Source organism: Myotis myotis, unplaced genomic scaffold (genome assembly GCF_014108235.1).
Source record: "Myotis myotis isolate mMyoMyo1 unplaced genomic scaffold, mMyoMyo1.p scaffold_m19_p_3, whole genome shotgun sequence".
Lineage (NCBI taxonomy): Eukaryota > Metazoa > Chordata > Mammalia > Chiroptera > Vespertilionidae > Myotis > Myotis myotis.
The window spans coordinates 36,157,581-36,179,607 of NW_023416335.1; the positions used below are offsets into that span (position 1 = coordinate 36,157,581).

The 22,027-nt window shown below is 39.1% G+C and overlaps 1 protein-coding gene across 2 annotated transcripts in view; it reads right to left on the bottom strand.

The window, feature by feature from the left end:
* ITGBL1 (integrin subunit beta like 1) overlaps positions 1-21,570 on the bottom strand; it is a 203,289-nt gene extending 181,719 nt beyond the window's left edge. The window contains exons 1-2 of one of the 2 annotated variants that reach the window (XM_036299396.1): positions 21,243-21,570; positions 20,175-20,392 (exon numbers count right to left, since the gene is read on the bottom strand). In XM_036299396.1, the coding sequence (XP_036155289.1) occupies positions 20,175-20,392; positions 21,243-21,340 (316 nt within the window). In that variant the 5' untranslated portion in view covers positions 21,341-21,570. The remainder of the gene's footprint in view (positions 1-20,174; positions 20,393-21,242) is intronic. The other variant, XM_036299395.1, reaches the window with a different exon arrangement.
* Between the last annotated feature and the right edge of the window lie 457 nt (positions 21,571-22,027).

Consider the following 22,027-nt stretch of genomic DNA (forward strand, 5'->3'; position numbering starts at 1 on the left):
TGAAGGGGAACTAAAGTATATTGAGCACCTCCTATATGTCATGTGTTTAATAGGTGAGAAAGGGTTCCATAAAAATTTAATGGGTGAGAGTTGGGGAGAAGAACTACAACTTCAAAGCTGGGTACAGTTTATGTCTCCAAAAAAAAGTAGAATTTGATACCTACTTTGGAACATGATCTTTATTTATTTGTTTTATTTAATATTTCTAATCTCATTAGTTACTCACAAAAATCCTGTAAGAAAGATCCATCATTATTGCTATTGTCAGAACACAATAATGCTGATCTCAAAAAGTTGTAGTGGGAATACTATGAGTGATATTTAGGATACCTGGCACAGTGCCTAGGCACACATGGCATAGGCTGGGCAAATAGCACCTTTATTAAAATGTCCTAGTTTTCAGTTTATAGACTAGGAAACTTCTCTGGCGGGTTCAGTAGTTTTTACATTCTGACACAGCTCTCACAGGGGAGAATTAGGAGTCAGTTTAAATATTTCTGGTTACAAACTCTGTGACCTTGAATCTCCTGCAGTGTCAGTTCCTGAAGGCATCCCTATTTCACAAGGAACATGGGAAAACTAAGCAGGCATATGTCCTTAACCTACTTACAAGTAAAGGAATGAACCCGGCTCTTTGTGGAATGCCATCCACTTTTTTAAGCCAAGTATATAGACTCAGTTGAATGTATATGTCAAGCTAGAAATTAAACTCCCTTTACAATGACAATAAAGAATGAGCAGATTGCTCTGGAAAGACCATGCCTTCTAATACAGACAGCAATGACTCATTTGACAACAGCCTCATTTGGACTGTACACTCCCCCAAAATGGCAATGCAAGGGCACTGGCTCTATGGTTTGAAAGGTTTGGCATGTATAATCTAAACATCCTTTTGGAAATATCAATATCTCCATTTACTAGGGCCCCCATCAATTTCCTCCTCTTTACCCCCTCTTTCATGACCAACTTCGACCCACTTGATGTTCTCCTCAGAACCCCAGTATTTCTAGTATCACCACTTCCTTGGCCTCAATCTTTCTGCATCGCTGTATGCAGCACTCCTTCTATGCCAATTTCACACTGAACATAGACCTATTAACCCTTCATCTATCTTCCTAGGCGTTATTTAAGCCAGGAAGGTTGACCCCTCTTTCTGATCTAAATGAATTCTAAAGATATGCAATCTTTTTTTCTTTCAATTTTAAATTTGTATTGGTTTCAGGTATACAGCTTAGTGGTTAGAAAATCACATACTTTTTACATAGTGTTCCCTATGTTTGGTGCCAGTTGGGATACTGGAAATATTGAGGAGAACACTATGTAAAGGAAATGAAATTTATTAGCTAAGGTTGGATATATTTATATGAGCTCCCCATATTCATTTACTTGAAAAGTATACAAATTCCTTACTTTAGGCCAGAGATTTGCCAACATACTATGTCTGAGCATTCAGTTACCTGGGACGCAGGTTAAATAGGCACACTTATGAAATGCACTTCTCCAGAATAGGGGCTTAGGAAACTGATGACAGAAAAACACAATTAATTCCTATGATCACCCAAGCTTGTAAAACAGAACTGAAGTAATTTAGCTAAACATACAATATTTATTTTAAAAGAATGTTTTTGCAAATATAATTACAACTAGAGACCGGGTGCATGAAATTTGTGCATGGGTAGGGTCCCTAGGCCTGGGTGGCAATCAGGGCCAATCTGTGGGGCGATTGGCAGGACAATCAGGGGGCCCTCACCTTGGCTGGCCTGGGGCCTGTGGGCTGGGGGCAGCTCTTGCATTGAGCGTCTTCCCCCTGGTAGTCAGTGTGCATCATAGAGACCAGTCATTCCAACGGTCGTTTCACTGTTTGGCTGATTTGCATATTAGGCTTTTATTATATAGAATTGCCAATTTTATTTATATTTTCAGTGGCAAATTTTCAATAATTGCAACCATATTTTAAAATCATCCTAGTTTTCTTTTAGTGGTGTTATAAACCTCCAACACGGGCCTCCTATTTGAACAAGAGCGTTGGTAATATGGCAGGCTTGGTATTATTTTGTGTCACTGTACAGGACAAGCTGTTATCAACAGGCTCCATATGATTTCTTGTGCAGCTTAAACGTCTCCCTGCAACTGACCTGACATGGCTCGAAATTAGCTTGAGTGATTTGACAGGATCACAACACCTGCCTTGGAGCCATAAGTGTACATTTCTCTTGTAATATTTAATGTGCTCAAATAATATGATAAACCTGGGCATTTTTACCCAATACAGATATAGTAACAAAATATAAGGTAGGTTATTAAAAACGCTGACAGCAATAAAACAAATTCAAGGTTTAGAAAGACATATTATAAAGAAAATTTTATTATAAAATACTGACCTTAAGAATATATTTAGGTAGTTCTTTACATATTTTTAGATTTTTTTTTTTTTTGCCATTTGACTGATGCAATTTAGAAAGGATTAAAAAAAATCTAGTATAGTCATGTTTTATGTGTAAAACTAACCTAAGTGGAATATGGAATACTGGCCTATGTCCCTTACAGTGCTAAATAAACATGCATTGATTGAATAAATGAATAGTAATATAGCCATAGAGAATAGCAATTAGCATGAATAATTAAAATTATCATTATTTTATAATATTAAACATAACATTTAAATAGCTTATGAAGTTTGAAAGCTACAAGTCTATTAAAATGTGAAACCATGCCGAAACTGGTTTGGCTCAGTGGATAGAGCGTCGGCCTGCGGACTGCAAGGTCCCAGGTTCGATTCCGGTCAAGAGCATGTACCTGGGTTTCGGGCATATCCCCAGTAGGAGATGTGCAGGAGGCAGCTGATCGATGTTTCTCTCTCATCGATGTTTCTAACTCTCTATCTCTCTCCCTTCCTCTCTGTAAAAAATCAATAAAATATATTTTAAAAAAAATGTGAAACCAATGTTGCTTATTTGCATTATTTACCATTTCTCCCTACTTCTCAAATAGTCTTTGTTATCCCACACCTAATCTCCTGGTTTTTTTTCCCAATATCTCATCCCTGACTTTGGCTCTCTTCACAGTTACATACTTCTCGCTCTGTCTAAAAGATATGTGAATACAAGTAAAATATATTGTATATATTGACCCACTGTAGTGATCATTTCTAGTTCTCTTCATTTCCTTATGTAGATCCAGATTTGTGTCTGATATTAAACACTCAACTTGAGGAGAAATAATTTCTCTTGTCCACTGAGCAGGGTGCTGAGTTATCAGGTATCTACAGCTGTCACTGGCCACCATGTGAAACCTGGAAATGGGACTATCCCAGGGGTAGCAGAGCCCACATTCATACCCTGGTGGAATCCTTTGAGCCCTAAATTGAGTTGCACCTAAAGCAAGATTTAGTCCTAGACCACTAATGCTCAAAAAATTTTAAATTTATCTTTATTGCTGAAAGTACTATGCATCAGAACAACCCAGAGGGTTTATTAAAGCAGATGGCTGAGCCTCACAGTCAGACTTTCTGGTTCAGTAAATCTGGGTTGGGGCCTCAGAATTTGCATTTCTAACAAGTCCCCAATTGATGCTGGCTCAAGAACCACATTTTGGAAATCACTGGCCTATTTCAATTAAGTGGGCCAATAAATAGTGATTTTTTTGTCTTTCACATGTTTGGGTTGGGTTTTCTATTACTTGGACCCCCAAAAGTGTCCTACCCAATATACCTAAGTATCTGAAAGACACCTACCTCCCAAATAAGCATGAATTACTCCATCTTATTTAGTGCTTATACATTTAAAAGTATAGGAAGGGAAGTCATGAGGAAATTATTACACAGAATAGATAGATTTCATAGTACATTTAGGGTTTTTTCATACTTCATGATATACCAAAATTAAATTTCATAGCATCTTGTAATGAAATATTGGAGGTACACACAAAAAAACTAATACCTAGATTTTTTTTCCATAGAAAATGTTGTAAGTTTCTGATATTTCCATAAGGAATTTCATTGCTGACTTAAAATTGAAGCTATTTTTACATAATGAATATAATTAAGACAGTTACTATTTTATTTTGAGTACAGTAAAAATAACACTATACTCAAGAGTTGTAACTACTGTTTGCTTACCATACAATGTATAATTTCACTTCTCATTCACCTTTCAAATTCCTAAAAGAAAAATGGTTACCTGTAGCTAAAGAGTCAAAGTGTCCTAGACATCCACAAATAAAAATAGGTATTTAAATAACTAACAACTTATCTAGATGTAATATTTGTGAGAAAATGAGTTGAGATCAGGGGTCATTAACTTCTTAAAATTTTCTCAGCTCCTAGGACAGTGATGGCAAACCTCTTGAGCTAGGCGTGTCAGAACTTTGAAAAACCCTAACTTAACTCTGGTGCCGTGTCACATATAGAAATTTTTTTATATTTGCAACCATAGTAAAGCGAAGAGTTATATTTTTGATATTTATTTTATATATTTAAATGCCATTTAACAAAGAAAAATCAACCAAAAAAATGAGTTCACGTGTCACCTCTGACACGCGTGTCAGGTTCACCATCACTGTTCTAGGACATGCTCATTATGTGATAAATGGGCAATCTTTGGGAATTCATGTAGTTTTCGGCCACCACTTGCCACCTTTAGAGGGCTGTATTATGAACAATTGCTCCTTATCCCTTTGCTCTCAAAAACACTGCCCTCTCAACTTCCTATTTCTAACCCCAATATAGCTTCCTCCAGTCTCTCAGATGGGAGATATTTGAATGAGGAAAGGTACCAGTACTTAGCCCCAGAGCAGGGCAAGAGTTCTCTACATATGCCGAGATTGAACCCTTTAATTTCTAGTGATAAATAGGCCCAGGACTCTGGGGAGCGGGTGGGAGGTGGCAGGATTCAGACTCTTTGAAAACCAGTATGACCATAATAGTTTACATTTACCAATTAAATCTTGCCGCCACCTCCCCAGTACGATTTCCTACCTCTGTCATGTCCATCATATAACGATGTAGTTAACATCATTCTTTCCCTTTTCTTTCTATGGACAACGACATCATTCACATTATTAGTGCTCACTCTTGGCTACTAAAATAACTTTCTCATTGTTCCCTCCATTTAAAGACTTTTCTCTTTTCACTTATCCTAAGATCAATGTCCCTGAAACTTCTGTCTGGAAAAGGAAATTACCCGCTCACCATTGCCTGCCAAGGGCTGTCCAGTCATTTTTTGCACTGAAAGGCTCTCTATGAGCTGTTCCCACCTATCCCTGCAGGCTTCTTTCGGATAACCTCTCAGAAAAAATCCATTGACATAAGCAAGCAAATCAACAGCCCATTGTGTTTTACCTTCAAATTTTGCTTATTTTTGCCCCCTAACTAGAATGCCAGTACTCTCACATCCACTAGTCAATATCTTACTCATCTTCAAAACAGCTCAAACTCCCCAGGTGTGAGGCACTTTGTACCTCTTTAATAATTCAGAATACTATAATTTAAACCTACTACTACATTTCCCAAGGAAAATAATCATATATTTTAATATTTATAACCCCTACAGCTGCCAATGCAGGGTCTGAGCCACAGCAGTTGCTTAATAAATACATGGTGCTTGAACAAACAAATGACATAAAATTGTACACATACAACACAAATATGTACATCTCTTATTTTATATCTGTATATAAGTCCTTGGCCCTTCATATATAAGAAAACAGTCCATTTTCAGAGTTTCAACTCTTAAAGATGGTGACTAATTTATACAACCTTTCTAACAATTACACACATATTTTTGTCAAAAATATTTATAGTTTTTTGAGCTTCCAATAAAACTAAGTATTTTAAATTTTAAAACTAATCAAACATTATGAAAAAATTAGTCCCTAAAGGACCTACAGTCCCTCATTAGAAAGAGGAAATACATTCTGCATTCAGTTAATTAACTACCTAACAGTGTTATCAATTAGTTTACACTGGTTGGCTAGCCAACCAGTGATTTTGTTGACAGCTCACACAATTTAAAGCTCCTTACATTCTCCTTTATTCTTAAGTAAATTAAATCCTAGTGTTTTTTTAATTTGAAAAAGAGAAATCTAAATAATATGAAATATGTTGACTAATTCCTATGCTTTCTAAAGGTTCACAGAAGATAAAAGAAATTTCAAAAATAACTTATTGAAGGAATCAAACATATGCTACATAAAACATTCTTTTAAACATGTTTGTTGATTTTTTTTTTTGAGACAGAGGGAAACATTGATATGGGAAGCATTGATGGGCCGCCTCTTCTGGATTAGGGATTGAACCTGCAACCTGGGTATGTGCCTTGACCAGGAATCAAACCTGCCAACTTTCGGTGTACAGGATGATGCTCTAATCAACTGAGCCACATGGGCCAGAGCCATAAAATATTTTTTTTAAAATTAACATCAGAAGAAGCATAAAGGAAAAGAACCAATTGAGGCACAGAGTTACCAGAAAACAACAGATAAAAGGGCTTTAAGAAATCCTTATACATCAATAATTACCATGAAATATTCTTTTAAGGTAGAAAATATGTGAAAATTAAAGGGAGTAATTTAACTAATGGTAGATAATGGCTTACTGAATGTTCATATGAAAACAGAAATTATTGAACCTTTCTCATTGACATGTATCAATAGTTTGGTTTTGACCAAACCAGTTTTATGAAATTTGGCACACACGTTTATACAAGATCAGGTGGACAATGCCATGAAATGACATATTGAGTAAATTTAAGTGTAGTGGAAATGAACACTTCTCCTTTGACCCTTAGGACATTAAGTCTATATTTAAGAGATTCATTTTCATGAGATTGAGATCAATTCCCTCATTGTATTTTAGCTCTAGATATATTTTTGCTTTTTAGTTTTCTTGGCCCCTCATAAAGATCCTCAGGATGCCGTATAATTTTCTATGTAATTAATTTAGGTACATTTAAAAACAAAACATACTTACCTCCAAAATAAATTTAAGTGTCAGTCAGATATTCACAATCACATCAATCAACTAATTTCACTGAGAAGCCACCATATTTGAAGCCTATGTTAAATCCTGTGGTTGACAGATTATTGCTGTCAACAACTTGACTCCCTCCTGCCACGCCATCTTGCAGAGCACAGAAGGCACAGCATAGATACCGGAGTTGGCCATGTGGCTCCTTTTGCCTAATGGGATGTGGTTATGAAGTACAGTTACACAAAGCCTTAGAAATAGCCAGTATTTCCTCTCACCCTCCAGTGTTACTGTGAACTGTCATGATATAAGCCTACCCTGAAGAGCATAAGGATAATGTGGACCAGACCTGAGCCCAGCGGAGTTGTAGCTGAACTGCACACCCAAGAATAACACATACCTATTAGTTCTGGTTCTTTTCGATAAGCCACTGAAGTTTGGGCTGGTTTTTAATGGAGCATTCTTATATCAATAACAATAAAGCCCTAAGAGAGAGTATGAGATAAAATTCATGCCTGCCTTTGAGGAGTACAGAATTGTACTTATATGGAAATAGCCTAATAAAATCTATAACAAAAGTAAGGTTATTTTTGTTATACAGGGATTTTCCTGAGTCCTTATTCTCACAATAACACAGAGATGAGGAAACAGAGGCACAAGAAAGTTTATTAACTTCCCAAGATCATATAGTTCATAATGGGCAGAGTCAACTTTTGAACCACAGAATTCTTCCCTTTGAATTATTCTCACTAACCTGCCTCTCGCACTTCCACATTTGGAAAAGCGCACACATTTAATTATTGTGTATTAATACTGCATATGCTAACTCAAAATTGCAGAAAAGGAATTCAAATATTTTGGGGCACTGTGCTAAATATAGGAGTGACTGCATAGCTTTTGATGTCAAACAAAATGTGATCATAAATGTTCCATTAATCTTTCTCAGGCTCAGGCTCAGGCTCAGGTGTTTATCTTTAGAATGGCAAGATGACCTAACCAATAGGCTGACTGTGAGAATTTAACACCACACAAGAAGCATACAGCAAATCCTAAATAAATGTTAACCGTATTATCATTACCATGTTTCAATTTCATAATAACAATATGGGATACTTTATTATAATTAAACAACTTTTAACTATATTCCAAGGAATATTTTTCTAGACCTTGCTATTCTCCTCCAAATACCCCATACTTATTATTTACTAATTGTTCTTCAAACTCATGCTGGGTTGACTAGTTAACTTGTCTATGGAAAGAGTAGCAAATACTGTAATTTTTGATACCTTCACACTCAGGGGACAAATTTTAATATGCACATAAATATTATTTTATTATACTCCAATAGATTGTGCAGATAGTTGGGAATTAAACACCAAATCTACTCTATACAATATTAATGCCTATATTACAATACCAGGCACACATTGAGAACTCATTAAATAATAATTGATGGAAATTAAAGTTCTGAAAATTCTCAAAAATAGTAGAGCTTTCAAGGTGAGCTGAAGGTAACAGGGCTTTTCTCCTTAGTGATCACCTGTAGGCAAGGGAAGTCTTTCCACCCCTTCCTTAAACCTGCAGTTTCACTGGATTCAGCTCCTGCTTCTTTCTGATGGTTCTAGTCCCCCAGCTACCAATGCCCTGTCCTCCTCTAGACATATTTTGGAGATATTTAATAAATTTTTGCTGAATTTAATAACTGAGGCTCAGAGAAGTCAAGTGACTTGCTCAAAGTCACAGCATAAGTAATTTTAGTGGAGATAGAACAGTCCGTTTTTCTTTCCAATTCCCAAGCACTATTTAGAGCGCTCTGCCTCCGCACTTCCATCCTATCAAACCTGCTCACTTAGCGTTCCCAAAGGAAAGATGACTAAATTCAATAAAGACTATATTAGTAACAGATCGGGGCATTGCCACTCATGAGTCTTAGAATCCCACACCTGACAAAATAGCAGGAATGATATTTGGAAGCAGTAGAATCTCAGGAATCCCAAGCAGATTGATGAATGACATTTGTAGGATGTCCTCAGAAGCCTTCATGTCACAACCCAAAGATTGACACACTCATTTTCAAAGTACAAAGTAAACTCTCATGATGATCCAATCAAAATTATTCAGTTTTCTATAGACACCTTTCTTCCCTCCCCATGCATTTCTGTTCATTTGCATCTCTTTGCTCTCAAAGAGGATATACATATTAAAATTCCCATGTATTGGAATTTTTAGATTTCATGTTACAAATAGTTTGATTTCATAAGTGCAAAAGATAATATCTAATGTTATCTATTCATAATAGCCAAATATGTAATACACAAAATAACACTAGTTAATATCCATGAAATAACAAATGTATACACTCAACTCTCCTATCTAGCTTTTCTTTCACTTTTATAGACAAAGAAAACCAAAGATTATGAAAGAATTTCTCCCATTGCTGACTCCAGAGAATCCTTATTTGGATAATAGTTGGTGCTAAATGCAATCACTCTAAGAATTTCAATTATAGCTAAGAAAAATGCTCTTTGTTGGTATGACAAATAATTTAAGTGATTTTTGTTACCTGAATTTCTTTTGATGTAAATGAATAAGGTGTTCTGCTCACTATTTGAGCTTCGATGTGTACTTCTCTGACATAAGACAGAAATGAGGGTCCAAATCTGCTTTCCCATGAAAAAAAATGTCAACAGAATATATATTTTTAAATGTAAAAATGAGGTTTCTAAAATTATGTTATCATTTTAGAACTTCAAATTTATGAAAATATTTACCTAAGTATGTGGTTTCAGAACAACTTTAATGTGCTTGAAGAGCAACCATCTAATGATTTCTTCTCAATTACATAGTATGATAGTTGGAGAATAATAATTTTGACTACCTCTTAAAAGATATATAAGAATTGAATGAAGTCATATGTACAAAAATATTCAAATATAAGTAGATGTTTTCCCATTATTCTTTTGCATTACTAATGCAGCATTAATTAATTAATTTATTTATTTATTTATTTATTTATTTATTGTCCTTTATTGATTAAGGCATTATAAATGTGTCCTTATCCCTCCATTGTCCCTTCATCCCCCCAGTCCTGCCCTCACCCTCACCCCCTGTTGTCTGCATCCATTGCTTATGCAGCATTAATTTTAAGGTTCAAATCCATCCAAGCAGCAATTGAGAGAAGTCTATCCAGTACATAGCTAATAGATCAAACAATTTCTTTCTTAAAACAAATGAATTATTTACATGTCAAGTTGCTCTTGAAGTTTATATAACTAATGGTATTGGCTAAGAAAACAAGAAACAAAAGTCTGTAATTTGTCTTTTGTGTTTTGAAGAGGAAAATACTTAAATGGCCAAGTCACTTTGTTTAGAAAAAATAACTAGTTTTGTTTAACTATTTTGCACAGCAGAAAATGATAGTTTTGAAAGAGCAGTAGTGACCAATTGGGAAATATAGTTACCATGTTCTGACTTTCTAATTTTGCTCCTTACCACCCCAACTAACTCACAAATTTACAGTTAAGACCTTGCCATAGAGTTTTTAAGCAATACCAAAACTCATTGACCTTTTTTAAAAAACATTTTTAGCCTGCCATTCCCTAGGAAGTAAGTGGATACAATAATAAAACAGGAAAACAGAGTGCGTAACTATCCACTTGGAATAATTACGTATTTGAACTAGTCTATGTATAATTAGGATGATAGGTGTTTTGGCATAGAAAATTATCTTACCTCACAAGTTATGCCTGGGGTGACACAAGGTCAAACCAGTGAGCATCTTTATAAAAGGTCTTATTTTTTTGCCCCTTTATAAAGCCGTCATTCTTCTACCCAGGCTTAGCTAAGATTATTTAGAGCAGACAGAAGAATGAGTTCTATTACGAAATATAGTTTCTTATTTGCCAGGAAATGTGATCTTTGAAAAGACAAAGCATTCTTTTCCAAAGAAAATGAGATTTGCAACCTTCTTGCAGCTCTCTATCCTTATCAATTTAAGAGTTAATGGAAAATATCTTGAGAATTTACCTGTGTAGAGGCCTGAAAATGCCATGGAAAATCCCTCTGGTACTCTCGGCACCAACAATACTACACTTCTCCCCTTCTCAGATGTGACTCTTGACCTTGAATCCCACACCAGGCTTGGAATCTAAATTTTCCTAAAGAAAAAAGCTTCAGATATCCCAGTTCACCTCATCTGAAGTTTCCCTTTGCTGAGATCAGCAATGTTTGAAGACACGTTTATTAACACATCTATTGGCTGGTGACTCCCTTTCTTCCTCCCTTGTGCCTTCGAACCCAACTTCCTCTGACAGAAATGTCTACATGTAGGTGCAAGAGCCAGAACTGTATGTGTGTATCTGTACAAGGTTAAATTGGCATTTGAAAATACTTTTTAAAGTCCTCTTATATATATATTAAAAAAATAACAAAAACCAGAAACAACCAGAATGTTCAGTAATACTCAGTTTAACAAAGTAATACATTCATACTATAGAACATCGTATGCCTATTAAAATTCCTGATTATACATATCATTAAACAAGAATGAAGGCCATGATATATTCTTAAAGAGAAAAGCAAGAGAGAGAGAAACATAGCTGTGTGTATGTGTGTATATGTGTGTGTGTTTAACACACATCCTATCCTATATAATAAAAGCCTAATATGCTAAGTATTTGGTCGCCTGGTCATCTGTTCAACCAATCAAAGCATAATATGCTAATGATATGCTAAGGCCACTCAACCACTCTCTATGATGTGCACTGACTACCAGGAGACAAATGCTCCCAATGGTAGGTTAGCTTGCTGCTGGGGTCTGACCAATCAGGACTGAGCAAGATGGGCCGGACATGTCCTGGAACCCTCCTGTGGTCCCTCCCCAGCTGGCCAACCTCCCGTGAACTTCCCCAGCCCCGATCGTGCCCCAGTGGGGTCCCTTGGCCTGGCTTTCACCCTCTCACAATCCAGGACCCCTCAGGGGATGTCGGAGAGACGGTTTCAGCCCAATCCCGCAGGCCAGGCCGAGGGACCCCACTGGTGCATGAATTCACCTCTAATATTTATATAACTATGGGAAATATGAAAGTATACACCCTAAATTTAATGTTGATTGCTTCCAAAGGTTGTGATTAAGAGGTAGACTAAAGGGGAGTCCCACACATACATATTTAATTTACCTGAATTCAATCATATGAGCTTAGGCATTTAACATATATATTTGGCAATATAGGGAGGTGAAATAATAATTTTAACTGTGTAGAGATTCTGCCATTCCATTTGGTGAGCAGAGGCCCCAAGTGGGTGTGAAATGGGAGTGTGAAAGGGATGTTACTTCTGTGGGCTGAGGTTCTTGGTGTCTATCTCCTACTTTGAGCATCTCACCAGGCTGAGGGGCCCCAAAAGAACAATCCACCTGATACTTATCTAATACCCAGCCCCAAACCAAAATGGCCTTCCAGTCATGGAGTAAACACTTATTTCCTAGTATTTCCTGTGCTGGAGACAGTGTAATGAACTCAAACACAGAGCTTTCTTTAGATATTTGTCAGGGCATTACTTACATTTCAAATGTCTAGCCGGGGCATGTACGGCTCAGTTGGTTGTACATTGCCCCATGTACCAAAAGGCCGCCCATTCAATTTCTGGTCAGGGCACATACCCAGTTTGAAGGTTTAATCCCTGCCTATAGGAAGCACTTGGAAATGCTCCTCTCACGTTGATGTTTCCCTCTCTCTCTTCCTCTCCCTTCCTTTCTCTAAAAACACCAATAAAAACACATTAAAAAAACAAACCACAAAACTTCAAATGTGCTTATGTAGAACCTGCTCTGTACACAAAATTCATCTCCACTGTATTAATTTTTATTTACACACATATATATTGTTTGACTTTTTGTAGCAAACATGCATTGTATTTTAATATTTTTAAAATATACTGATAAATTTTAAAAATTTAAGCATTTAAATACATAAATAATTTTTATATTTTCTATGGTCATTTAATTTCTGGTAAACCAGATTTTTAAATATTACACCACAATTTCCTAGAAATAGTAACCTTCTAAAAACTGCTAAGCAAAAAATTAGATTATATCGAGTATATTAAGAGGTACAGGGCCCTGGTTGATGCAGCCCAGTTGATTAAGCATTACCCTGGGCATCATAAGTCACCGTTCAATTCCTGGTCTGGGCACAGGCCCAGGTTTCAAGCTAGATCCCCAGTAGGGGGCATGCAGAAGGCAGCCATCAATGTTTCTCTCTCTCCTCCCTTCCTCCCTCTCTAAAATCAACACAAATAAAACTTTAAAAAGAGGTTCAGGGAATATACGCTCATCACTGTTCACTTAGTTACTTACAGTACATTTAAAGCATAGATGTTTTCCCTTTTTTCTTAGAATAATCCTCTTAGAGATTCTAGGTTTAATAACAACACAGTCATAATTGCTACTATTTAGAATGATGATTATGTGTCAGTTATTTTATTAAGTGCTTCATTTAGCATTTAAACTTTACAATAAGCCTCCCCAGGGTGTTAATTAGACCCCATTGTAGAGAAGAACAAACGGAGTCTTGTGGAGTTTATCCAAACTGCTGAAGTCTAAATATTAGGTGAACTGGTGTGAATGAAGCCCAGCCCTATTGTTCTCAGGAACTCAAGCTCTCAATCACTATGCATACTCTACTCTTGCTTTATTTTAATAGTTTTGAACTTTTTGAATAAAACCATTGCTTCAAATAGGTTTACCCTTAGCTGCTAATGACAAAAACCCCAAAATGACAGGGGCAAACAAGATAAAAGTTTTATTATTCTTATAAAACTTGCAAAAGTAGTCCAGAGGCAAGCTGTCTGGGACTGGTATGGCAGCTCCCCCAGTCCCGCAAAGCCAGATTCCTATTTTGTGTGCTGAGCCAGCCTCACCGGTGGTCACCTTATTCATCTCTTGATTCAAAGGACTGCTGGAACTCCAGGTGGAGAAAGGTACATGGGCAAAACAAATACCTCTGCAAGTCCGCTCCGTCTGTTTACTTCTTTTTGGCCAGGATTTTATTCCACGTCCATACTTAGCTTTAGGAAGGGGGAAGGGTCTGGCCTGTGCTGCTCAGTGGTTGAGCATCGAGCCATGAACTAGGAGATAGAATTTAGGGAAATGTCTTGTCTCACGTCATAATTCCTCAGACAGGAAATTCTTCAGACAAAGGGCTATATCTGGGATCTCTGTTTCTATGGCATTGATTGCCCACCTCCAAACCCTGAGCATCATGAGTCACTGGTCAGATTTAACATCTGTGTCTGAGGCCCAGAGAGCTGAGCAGTTTATTTTTTGTTTGTTTGTTTTTTTGGGGAAGGGATGTTATGATTTCAAGAGACATGGGATGTCACTTTTAGCATCATGTCTCAAAATATATTGAATTTTGAGAACCCTATGAAGGAGGTTTATGCGTTGCAAATTTAAAACTTGTAACATTAATAATTTTGTTCCCATATGTTCCTCTTTCTTTCTGGGGCAATTTTACTAAAAAAAAATAACTGCTGAACTTGTCACAGTGACACTATTTGACCTAAGTACCATCATATGATAAATATGCTTTTTAGATTATCAAAGTGTGGGGAATGGCCTGGCTCAAAGACAATGTGTTTTGGTCTCTGTGCTGGAGCTGCAGAGTGGTGTGCACATAAAGCAGTGCAGTTGAGAGAAAGTGGTGTGCAGGTCTGGCACTTTCCTGAGCTTGGAAACCTTTAGTTTTATGTGTCACTGGGCGTAAGACAAGGTACATTTATCCAAACTGGATGAACCTAGGGAGGGTAGGGCTCGAACAAGAGGACTGCACAGAGTGGGTGAGTGAGCTAGTAGAGGGGGACTCCTGAATGCGTTCTCCAAAAATACAGGAGCCCTGGCCCGGTGGCTCAGTTGACTGGAGTGTCATCCCATACACCAAAACGTGTGCAGGTTCGATCCCCTGTTGGGGCCCATATGGAAGGCAACCAACCAATGTTTCTCTCTTAAATTGGTATTTCTCTCTCTGTGTACTATCCTCTCACTCAAAAACAAAACAAACAAACAAAAAACCATATCCTTGGATGAGAAGTAAAAATTAAATAAATAGAAACTACAGGAGATGTAAGGACCACGATGAAAATGCCCATACACGAAAGGAAGCAATCCGAGTCTGCCTGTGCAACACATTCCTTTACTGGAGAGGGTGTTAAGGAGCAGGTTTCAAAGTGTTTAAATTCATCACAATTCAAACCTTATTCTCTCTCAGTTGGACTATAATATAAGTGGCATCTAAGCAGAGTTCCTCCCCTCGAGTGTCTACCCCAATTTGCTGTGCCCTCAGGCACCACAATACCTGCCATGAGTTCGAGCGCTAACCACAGTTCCCATGTTCAGCCACTTCATGGCTCCCGTATGTTGTTTACCTGAGCACAAACTTCACATCCACGTTCAAAGTCCTCCACAATATATCCATTCATAACTCTCAATGTATCTTCTACTTTTCCCACAGTCCTGGATCCAGCCAAGCCAAACCTAGAATCCCTCACTATTCCCCAAACACACCCACATACTTTTCTTCCTCTACGCCTTTGCTTGAACTTTTCTTCACTCAGAATTCCCACGGTCCACCTTTTGGACTAAAAACCTTCCTAAACTTAAAGATGGATGTGCTAACACATTCTCCAGAATGTCTAACCACAATACCACAACATTTAATTTCTGCCTTAAAGGAATCCTCAAAGAAATTTGTAGAAATTATATTCTGCATTGAATTATAGGTATTTGGTATTTCTCTTGACCTCCTTACTCAATGGGAAGCTCTCCCCAACTTTCTGTCCCCCTTCAATAGCAAACAGAGATATACAGCATGTCGTAAGTGTTTGCTAAATTCAGTTAGCTCTTCCCAGTTATTAAAACTGAAACTCTTTTTTAAAAATATGTATTCTTTTTTTGAAATATATTCTTATTGATTTCAGAGAAGGGAGAGAGATAGAGAAAAATATCAATGATGAGAGAGAATCATTGATCAGCTGCCTCCTGCATCAAGCCCATAATCCAGGCATGTGCCCTGACTAGGAATTGAACCATGACCTCCTGGTTCATAGGTCGATGCTCAATCACTGAGATGTGCCAGCTGGGCAAAACTGAAACTCTTTTAAGTGATATATATATATATATATATATATATATATATATATATATATAGCACACACATACATTTACAGGGGGTATGGCAGAAGTAGGTTTACATTTGTTAGTATGGAAAATAATTAACAAATAATATGAGAATAAACTATTTAATATACAACTGTAGACCTACTTATATTAAAAGGGATTAGCAAATATCTTTTAAGAAACCAATTATTTTATTTAAGTGTAATCATAGCTGTTGGGGGTTTCCAGGGATGCCTTGAAATATTAACTGAAAGGTGTTTTTTTATGTAACCAAACATTTTACTATTCTCCAAGACATACTTCACCAAAATTAGGTTACTCCTTATTAGAATATAACACCCACATGATCAATCATTGGGCCAGGCTTCATGCTATTGAAGTCTAAGGAAGATGCATGGGCCAGGAACAAGTGAATACTGGAAGAAATAGACCACTTGTGATCTTGTAAATGCGATCACTTTCAATCAGCGCAAACTAAAATAACTGTTTCTTGTGATTCACAGCATTAGAATCCCAACGGACCTAACTTTAAAAGGGCATGGTGTATCTCATACAGCTGCTGTGAGGCTGGGCCAAAATAGCTATCCTTGCTTGACCTTTTGAGTTCTGGATCAATAACAACAGGACCAGACTACACTAAGAAAACTAAATTGCCTTCACTGAGTCAAATGCCCAACAAATACAAAGCCAAGCCATCTCTCTCTCTCTCTCTCTCTCTCTCTCTCTCTCTCTCTCTCTCTCTCTCATCTTCTATCTATCTATCTATCATCTATCTATCTATCTATCTATCTATCTATCTATCTATCTATTCATCTATCCATCCATCCATCCATCCATCCATCCATCCATCCATCCGTCCATCTATCTATCTATCTATCTATCTATCTATCCACTGAGCCAAACCAGCTAGGGCAGCAGGTTGTCTTTTATGTTTTACTAGAGGCCAGGTGCATGAAATTTGTGCACTGGGGTGGGGGTTCCCTCAGCCTGGCCTGCACCCTCTCACAGTCAGGGACCCCTTGCTCCTTACTTGCTGCCTGCTCGCTGCTCTTTACTGCTTGGCTCACTGCTCCTTAGCGCTGCCACAGAGATGGGAGAGGCTCCCGCCACCACCGCTGCACTCACCAACCGTGAGCCCGGCTTCTGGCTGAGCAGTGCTCCCCCTGTGGGAGTACCACCAGGGGGCAGCTCCTGTGTTGAGTGCCTGCCCCCTGGTGGTCAGTGTGTATCATAGAAACCGGTCGTTCTGCCAGTCGTTCTGCTTTTTGGTCAATTTGCATATTAGGATTTTATTATATAGGATGGGCACTTGGGCCTTCACCTCTAGGATAAGCCCCTGTAAGTACTTTTTGGAAATAGAGTAGCTTCCAGAGACCTCTTCAACCTCTGTGAAGAAAATAAAATTCTGCTCTGGTAGTATATCTTAGAGTGGTTAACACTTTGTCCTCTGGAGGAAATTTTCCAGGATTTAAATCAGCTATGTGAACTTGGGCAGTTACTTAAACTTGATTTCATTGTCTGTAAAATGGGATAAGAGCAGTACTTATATTACATAATTATTGTGAGGTTTACCATATGTAAACCACATAGAACAGTGTTTTGCGCAGTCAGTGCTCAATACATATTAATATGTGTATATGTGTAAAACATAATATTATTACAGCCATGCATAAAATATATTTTTTAAAAAGACAACCTGCTATCTTTCAATGTTACTAGCTATAATATTGGAACTACTTCTTTACTTTTTTAATATATTTTTATTGACTTCAGAGAGGAAGGGAGAGGGAGAGAGAGATAGAAACATCAATAATGAGAGAGATCATTGATTGGCTGCCTCCCGCACGTCCCCTACTGGAGATTGAGCCCACAACCCAGGCATGTGCCCTTGACCGGAATCGAACCTGGGACCCTTCAGTCCACAGGCCGACGCTCTATCCACTGAGCAAACCAGCTAGGGGGAACAATTGAAGATGAAATTGAGAAGCTAAATTTAAAGCAAAGAACAAGTGGGCAAGCTGGCAAGGTAGTCCGGTGGTCTGTATGTAAGGATTTCCTTGTTGAATCAGGCAAAGAGAGTCAGAGCATTTGCAGGGGCAGATTCTGCACCACGCCCTGTAGCACAGGCCTCAAAGGGCATCAGTCAGAGTGATGCGAACGGAAAATGAACAGTTATTTCATTCAACCTTGAAATGAAGAGACATAGACTGACTTCTACAGGAATGAACACACAAGCAAACAAAACCATGGGTGACTCAGTACTGCATTTTATATCAGGGAGGAAGGAATGCAGTGACTAAGATGTCATGGTTAAACAACAAATCACTTTCCATGGAAGATAAACAAGAACACTGTACACCACAGCGTTCCGTCTGCAGAATTTTAAAGACAGGAACCAGAGAAGCTTCTTCTGATTTTAGCTGATGATCTGACGACTAGTTCACTGGTTGAAGACCGCATCTTACTTCTTCTTTTCCAATGAAAGAACAACAGAAAAATGCCCTTTAGAAAATGTATTCAGAACTCATGATATTGAGGAGGCCTTGCCAGAGGCAATAAAATCCAGAAAAGCAGGGTAGAAGTTGAATTTGGAATGAAATATTAGACAATACTTAGCTTTCATTCCAAAGCTAAGTATTGAAGCTTATGGGAGTGATGAAGTTAAAATAACAAGCTGTGGCATTCACTATTTTTAAAGGGTTGAGCCACAGCCTTCCTAGGGTAAACAAATCACATAGAAGCACCTGTGCCCATCTGAATTACTTATATGACTATTTTTCCCACTGCCAAGCAGCCTGCATATTAAGCATTCCCTCTATGCTCTCCTGGGCCCAGATGTCAAGAAAAAAGCATTTTGCTATAAACATATTTTTGAACTCTGTATGTTAGCGTTGGACTCTATTCTTAGACATATTGTGGGTAAATAAGTTGTGATTTTTCCCCCCTACAAATATGCCAGACCCTGGTTGGAATGCGCTGTGTTGTCCTTATACTAATGGAGTGCCTGTGTCATTCACAATGACCTAATTGAGGTTCTTGGCATTAAGTAAATGGCATATTTAGGTGAAACTGGTAGAGGGTGGGGTGTTCTCTCTAAAGAAATAGCTTGACGCTTTCCAAAATCAGGGCCCAAATCACTTAAAAATGTGCAAGGTGCCCAGCCCGTATGGCTCCGTAGTTGTGCATCGACTTATGAACCAGGAGGTCACAGTTCAATTCCTGGTCAGGGCACGTGCCAGGGTTGCAGGCTCGATCCCCAGTGTGGGGCGTGCAGGAGGCAGTCGATCAATAATTCTCTCTCATCATTGATGTTTCTATCTCTCCGTCGCTCTTCCTCTCTGAAATCAATAAAAATATGTTTTTTAAAAACGTGCAAGGCAGTGAACTTATTTTCACTCCACCCTTACAAAATAACAAGTTTCATTGCAGCTAAAAATTTCAAGCAGCTAAAACAATACAAAAGCAGTTGCTTCTAAGTAAATATGGACGATTTATGTTTTCCTTGTCACAGTTCCTGATATGCACTTATATCTGTGAACTATATCCTAAGTATGAGAGGGCCAATCAGGGTTCAAAGACACTGCCTGCCCCACCCTGGAATTTAGGAAAATGGTATTTCCCTGTATTGCCTTAGTACAAATAAAACTCAGACTTATGTTCTGCAAAGATTATGATTGACGTTAGTGGGGAACCCAGCAAAATAACTCCATTTGTGAGGAAGTTGGGAGGTTTCGTCTGTAACAAGAAACTAAAATAGACAAGTGAGACAAGTAAGTGAATGAGTTTTGTAAATATTATTTCCACTGAAGTTTGAACTCTAGGGTGGAGGAAAGTATTATCACGCATAATTCCAGAATTGACTAACAAAAGGATACATTTGGGATGGCAGTAACTTCCTGGGGGGCTGTGAGCAGAGGTCTGTCCCTACACTTCTCCGCCCTTTCCCCTTGTGGGGAGAGGCAGCAACCCCAGAAGGAGGGTTTCCTGGCCCCCGCGCGTGCGGGTGAGTCAGCGAGAGGAGACGGCGCCCTCCCTTACCTGCGCAGGTCTTCCCGTCGTAGGTCTCGCACACCCATTCCTGGCATTCACACAGGGGCCCGAAGTACACGCCCGGCTCGCTCACGTGACAGATGCAGACCCCGCAGTCGCACCGGCCCCGGCCGTGGCACAGAGCGCCCCCTGGGGGCTGCCCGGGAGCCCTGCAGCGGCGCTCGGACTCGGCCCGGGACAGCCGGCACGTGGCGCCTGGCCCGCTTCTGCATGGGCGACAAACCACAGCAGGGTCCTGGTCAAGCACAGACTCTGCTCCTGCTGCTCCGAGCCCACCCAGATGCAGACAGAACCCCACGAGGCCCCGCACTGCTCTGGGGGCCAAGCTTCCTCTAGAAGTGCCCTGGCATCCCGGGCAAGGGGCACCGCCCATAAGCTATCACCTGAGAAATGACCTTGACCCGAAATGACCTGCCCACCAAGGCATAGGGCCATCTCCCGGTTGGATAGAGGTGATCCAGCCCCGCCCCTGGGAAGTGTGTACCGGAATCTTACATGCACATTAAGATTAAATACAGATCAATCCAAAGTATGACACTTAGCTGCCTTTTCAGTTATCTTTGAAAAGCCCCATTACTACCTGATGGCCAGGGCAGTTATTTTATGAAAAGGAAGAAATGAATATATAGAAAGGGTTATACAGGTTATGATGGCATAAGACACAAAGCTTTCTAAAGTTGCATTAAGCAGTGCTTATAAAGTATACTTTTTAAAGGTTTAGCTTTGCAATGTGCCTCCAAGTCTCTTACAACTGTAATACAAAATGTAACACATAGATACACACAGAGAGAACTACCTTCAACTCATGGCAGAAATTCCTCCAGATATGCATTGGCGGAGGAGGAAATTATTTATTTATTCGGTGGTTCTTTTTTCCAAAGTACAAGCAACAAGAACAGAAGAGGAGCCACGCGCAGCATAGATATAAGGAAAGGAAGGGGAGCAGGTTGAAAGCATTCATCCTGTGTCCAACTTCCTTAGGGCAGCCATCCTGCAGGCTTGAGCCCTGCCGCACAAAGCAGGGCAAGTCTGTCTTGAATAACAAACCAAACTTACCTCAGAGATGGCGAGAAGTTTTGAGGAACAGCTGACAGCCCCGCGAAGAGGAGGGAGCACGCCAGCAGCAAGAAGTTCCTGAAGCCCGCGGGACGCATGCTGAGCTCCCGGGCGGTGGAGGCGAGCTGTGCTTCTGCAAGGAGGGGCTCACCGCGGGGGTGGCGTGGGGGGTGGGGGGCTGCAGGAGGGCGGGGTGCCACCAGCAGAAGGCAGGGCAGACGGACACACCGACACTCAGGCGCGCAGATCCTGGGCTCTGCCCGGAGCTGCAAGTGCGTTGATGAGCCGCCTGTGAAGATTTGGGCAGCAGCACCGCTCTGGGCGGGGTGCTGGTGCCAAAGCCCTCAAGTGGAGAGTTTAGGCAGGAAAGTAATTAGAAACAGTTGTACAAGCAGATGGTTTATTTTGACATTAAAAAAAAGAAATGTCTCTTCAAGTACAGGCCCCAGAAATATCTGACAGGATAATATTTGGGCTGGCTGATATTGAAGGGACAGATAAAATAAGCCCCAAGAAGTGAGGGGGAGGAGGCGGCAGAGGATGTCAGCGTGAGGACTTGGGTAAAGGAGTTATCCACCACATGTCTTTTAAGAAGATGCACTGTTTGGGGCATGAGTTCTGAGGAACTAGCAACATTGACAAAAAACAAAAACAAAACTTTTACTTGTACTTTTTCCCTTTGTTTTAAATCGTGGGTTTTTCATTTTTTAAGCCTTTGAAAAGTGTATCATGATTCTAGTTGTTCAAGCCAGTAGTTTATCACACCACATTTTTTTCCTTGACTT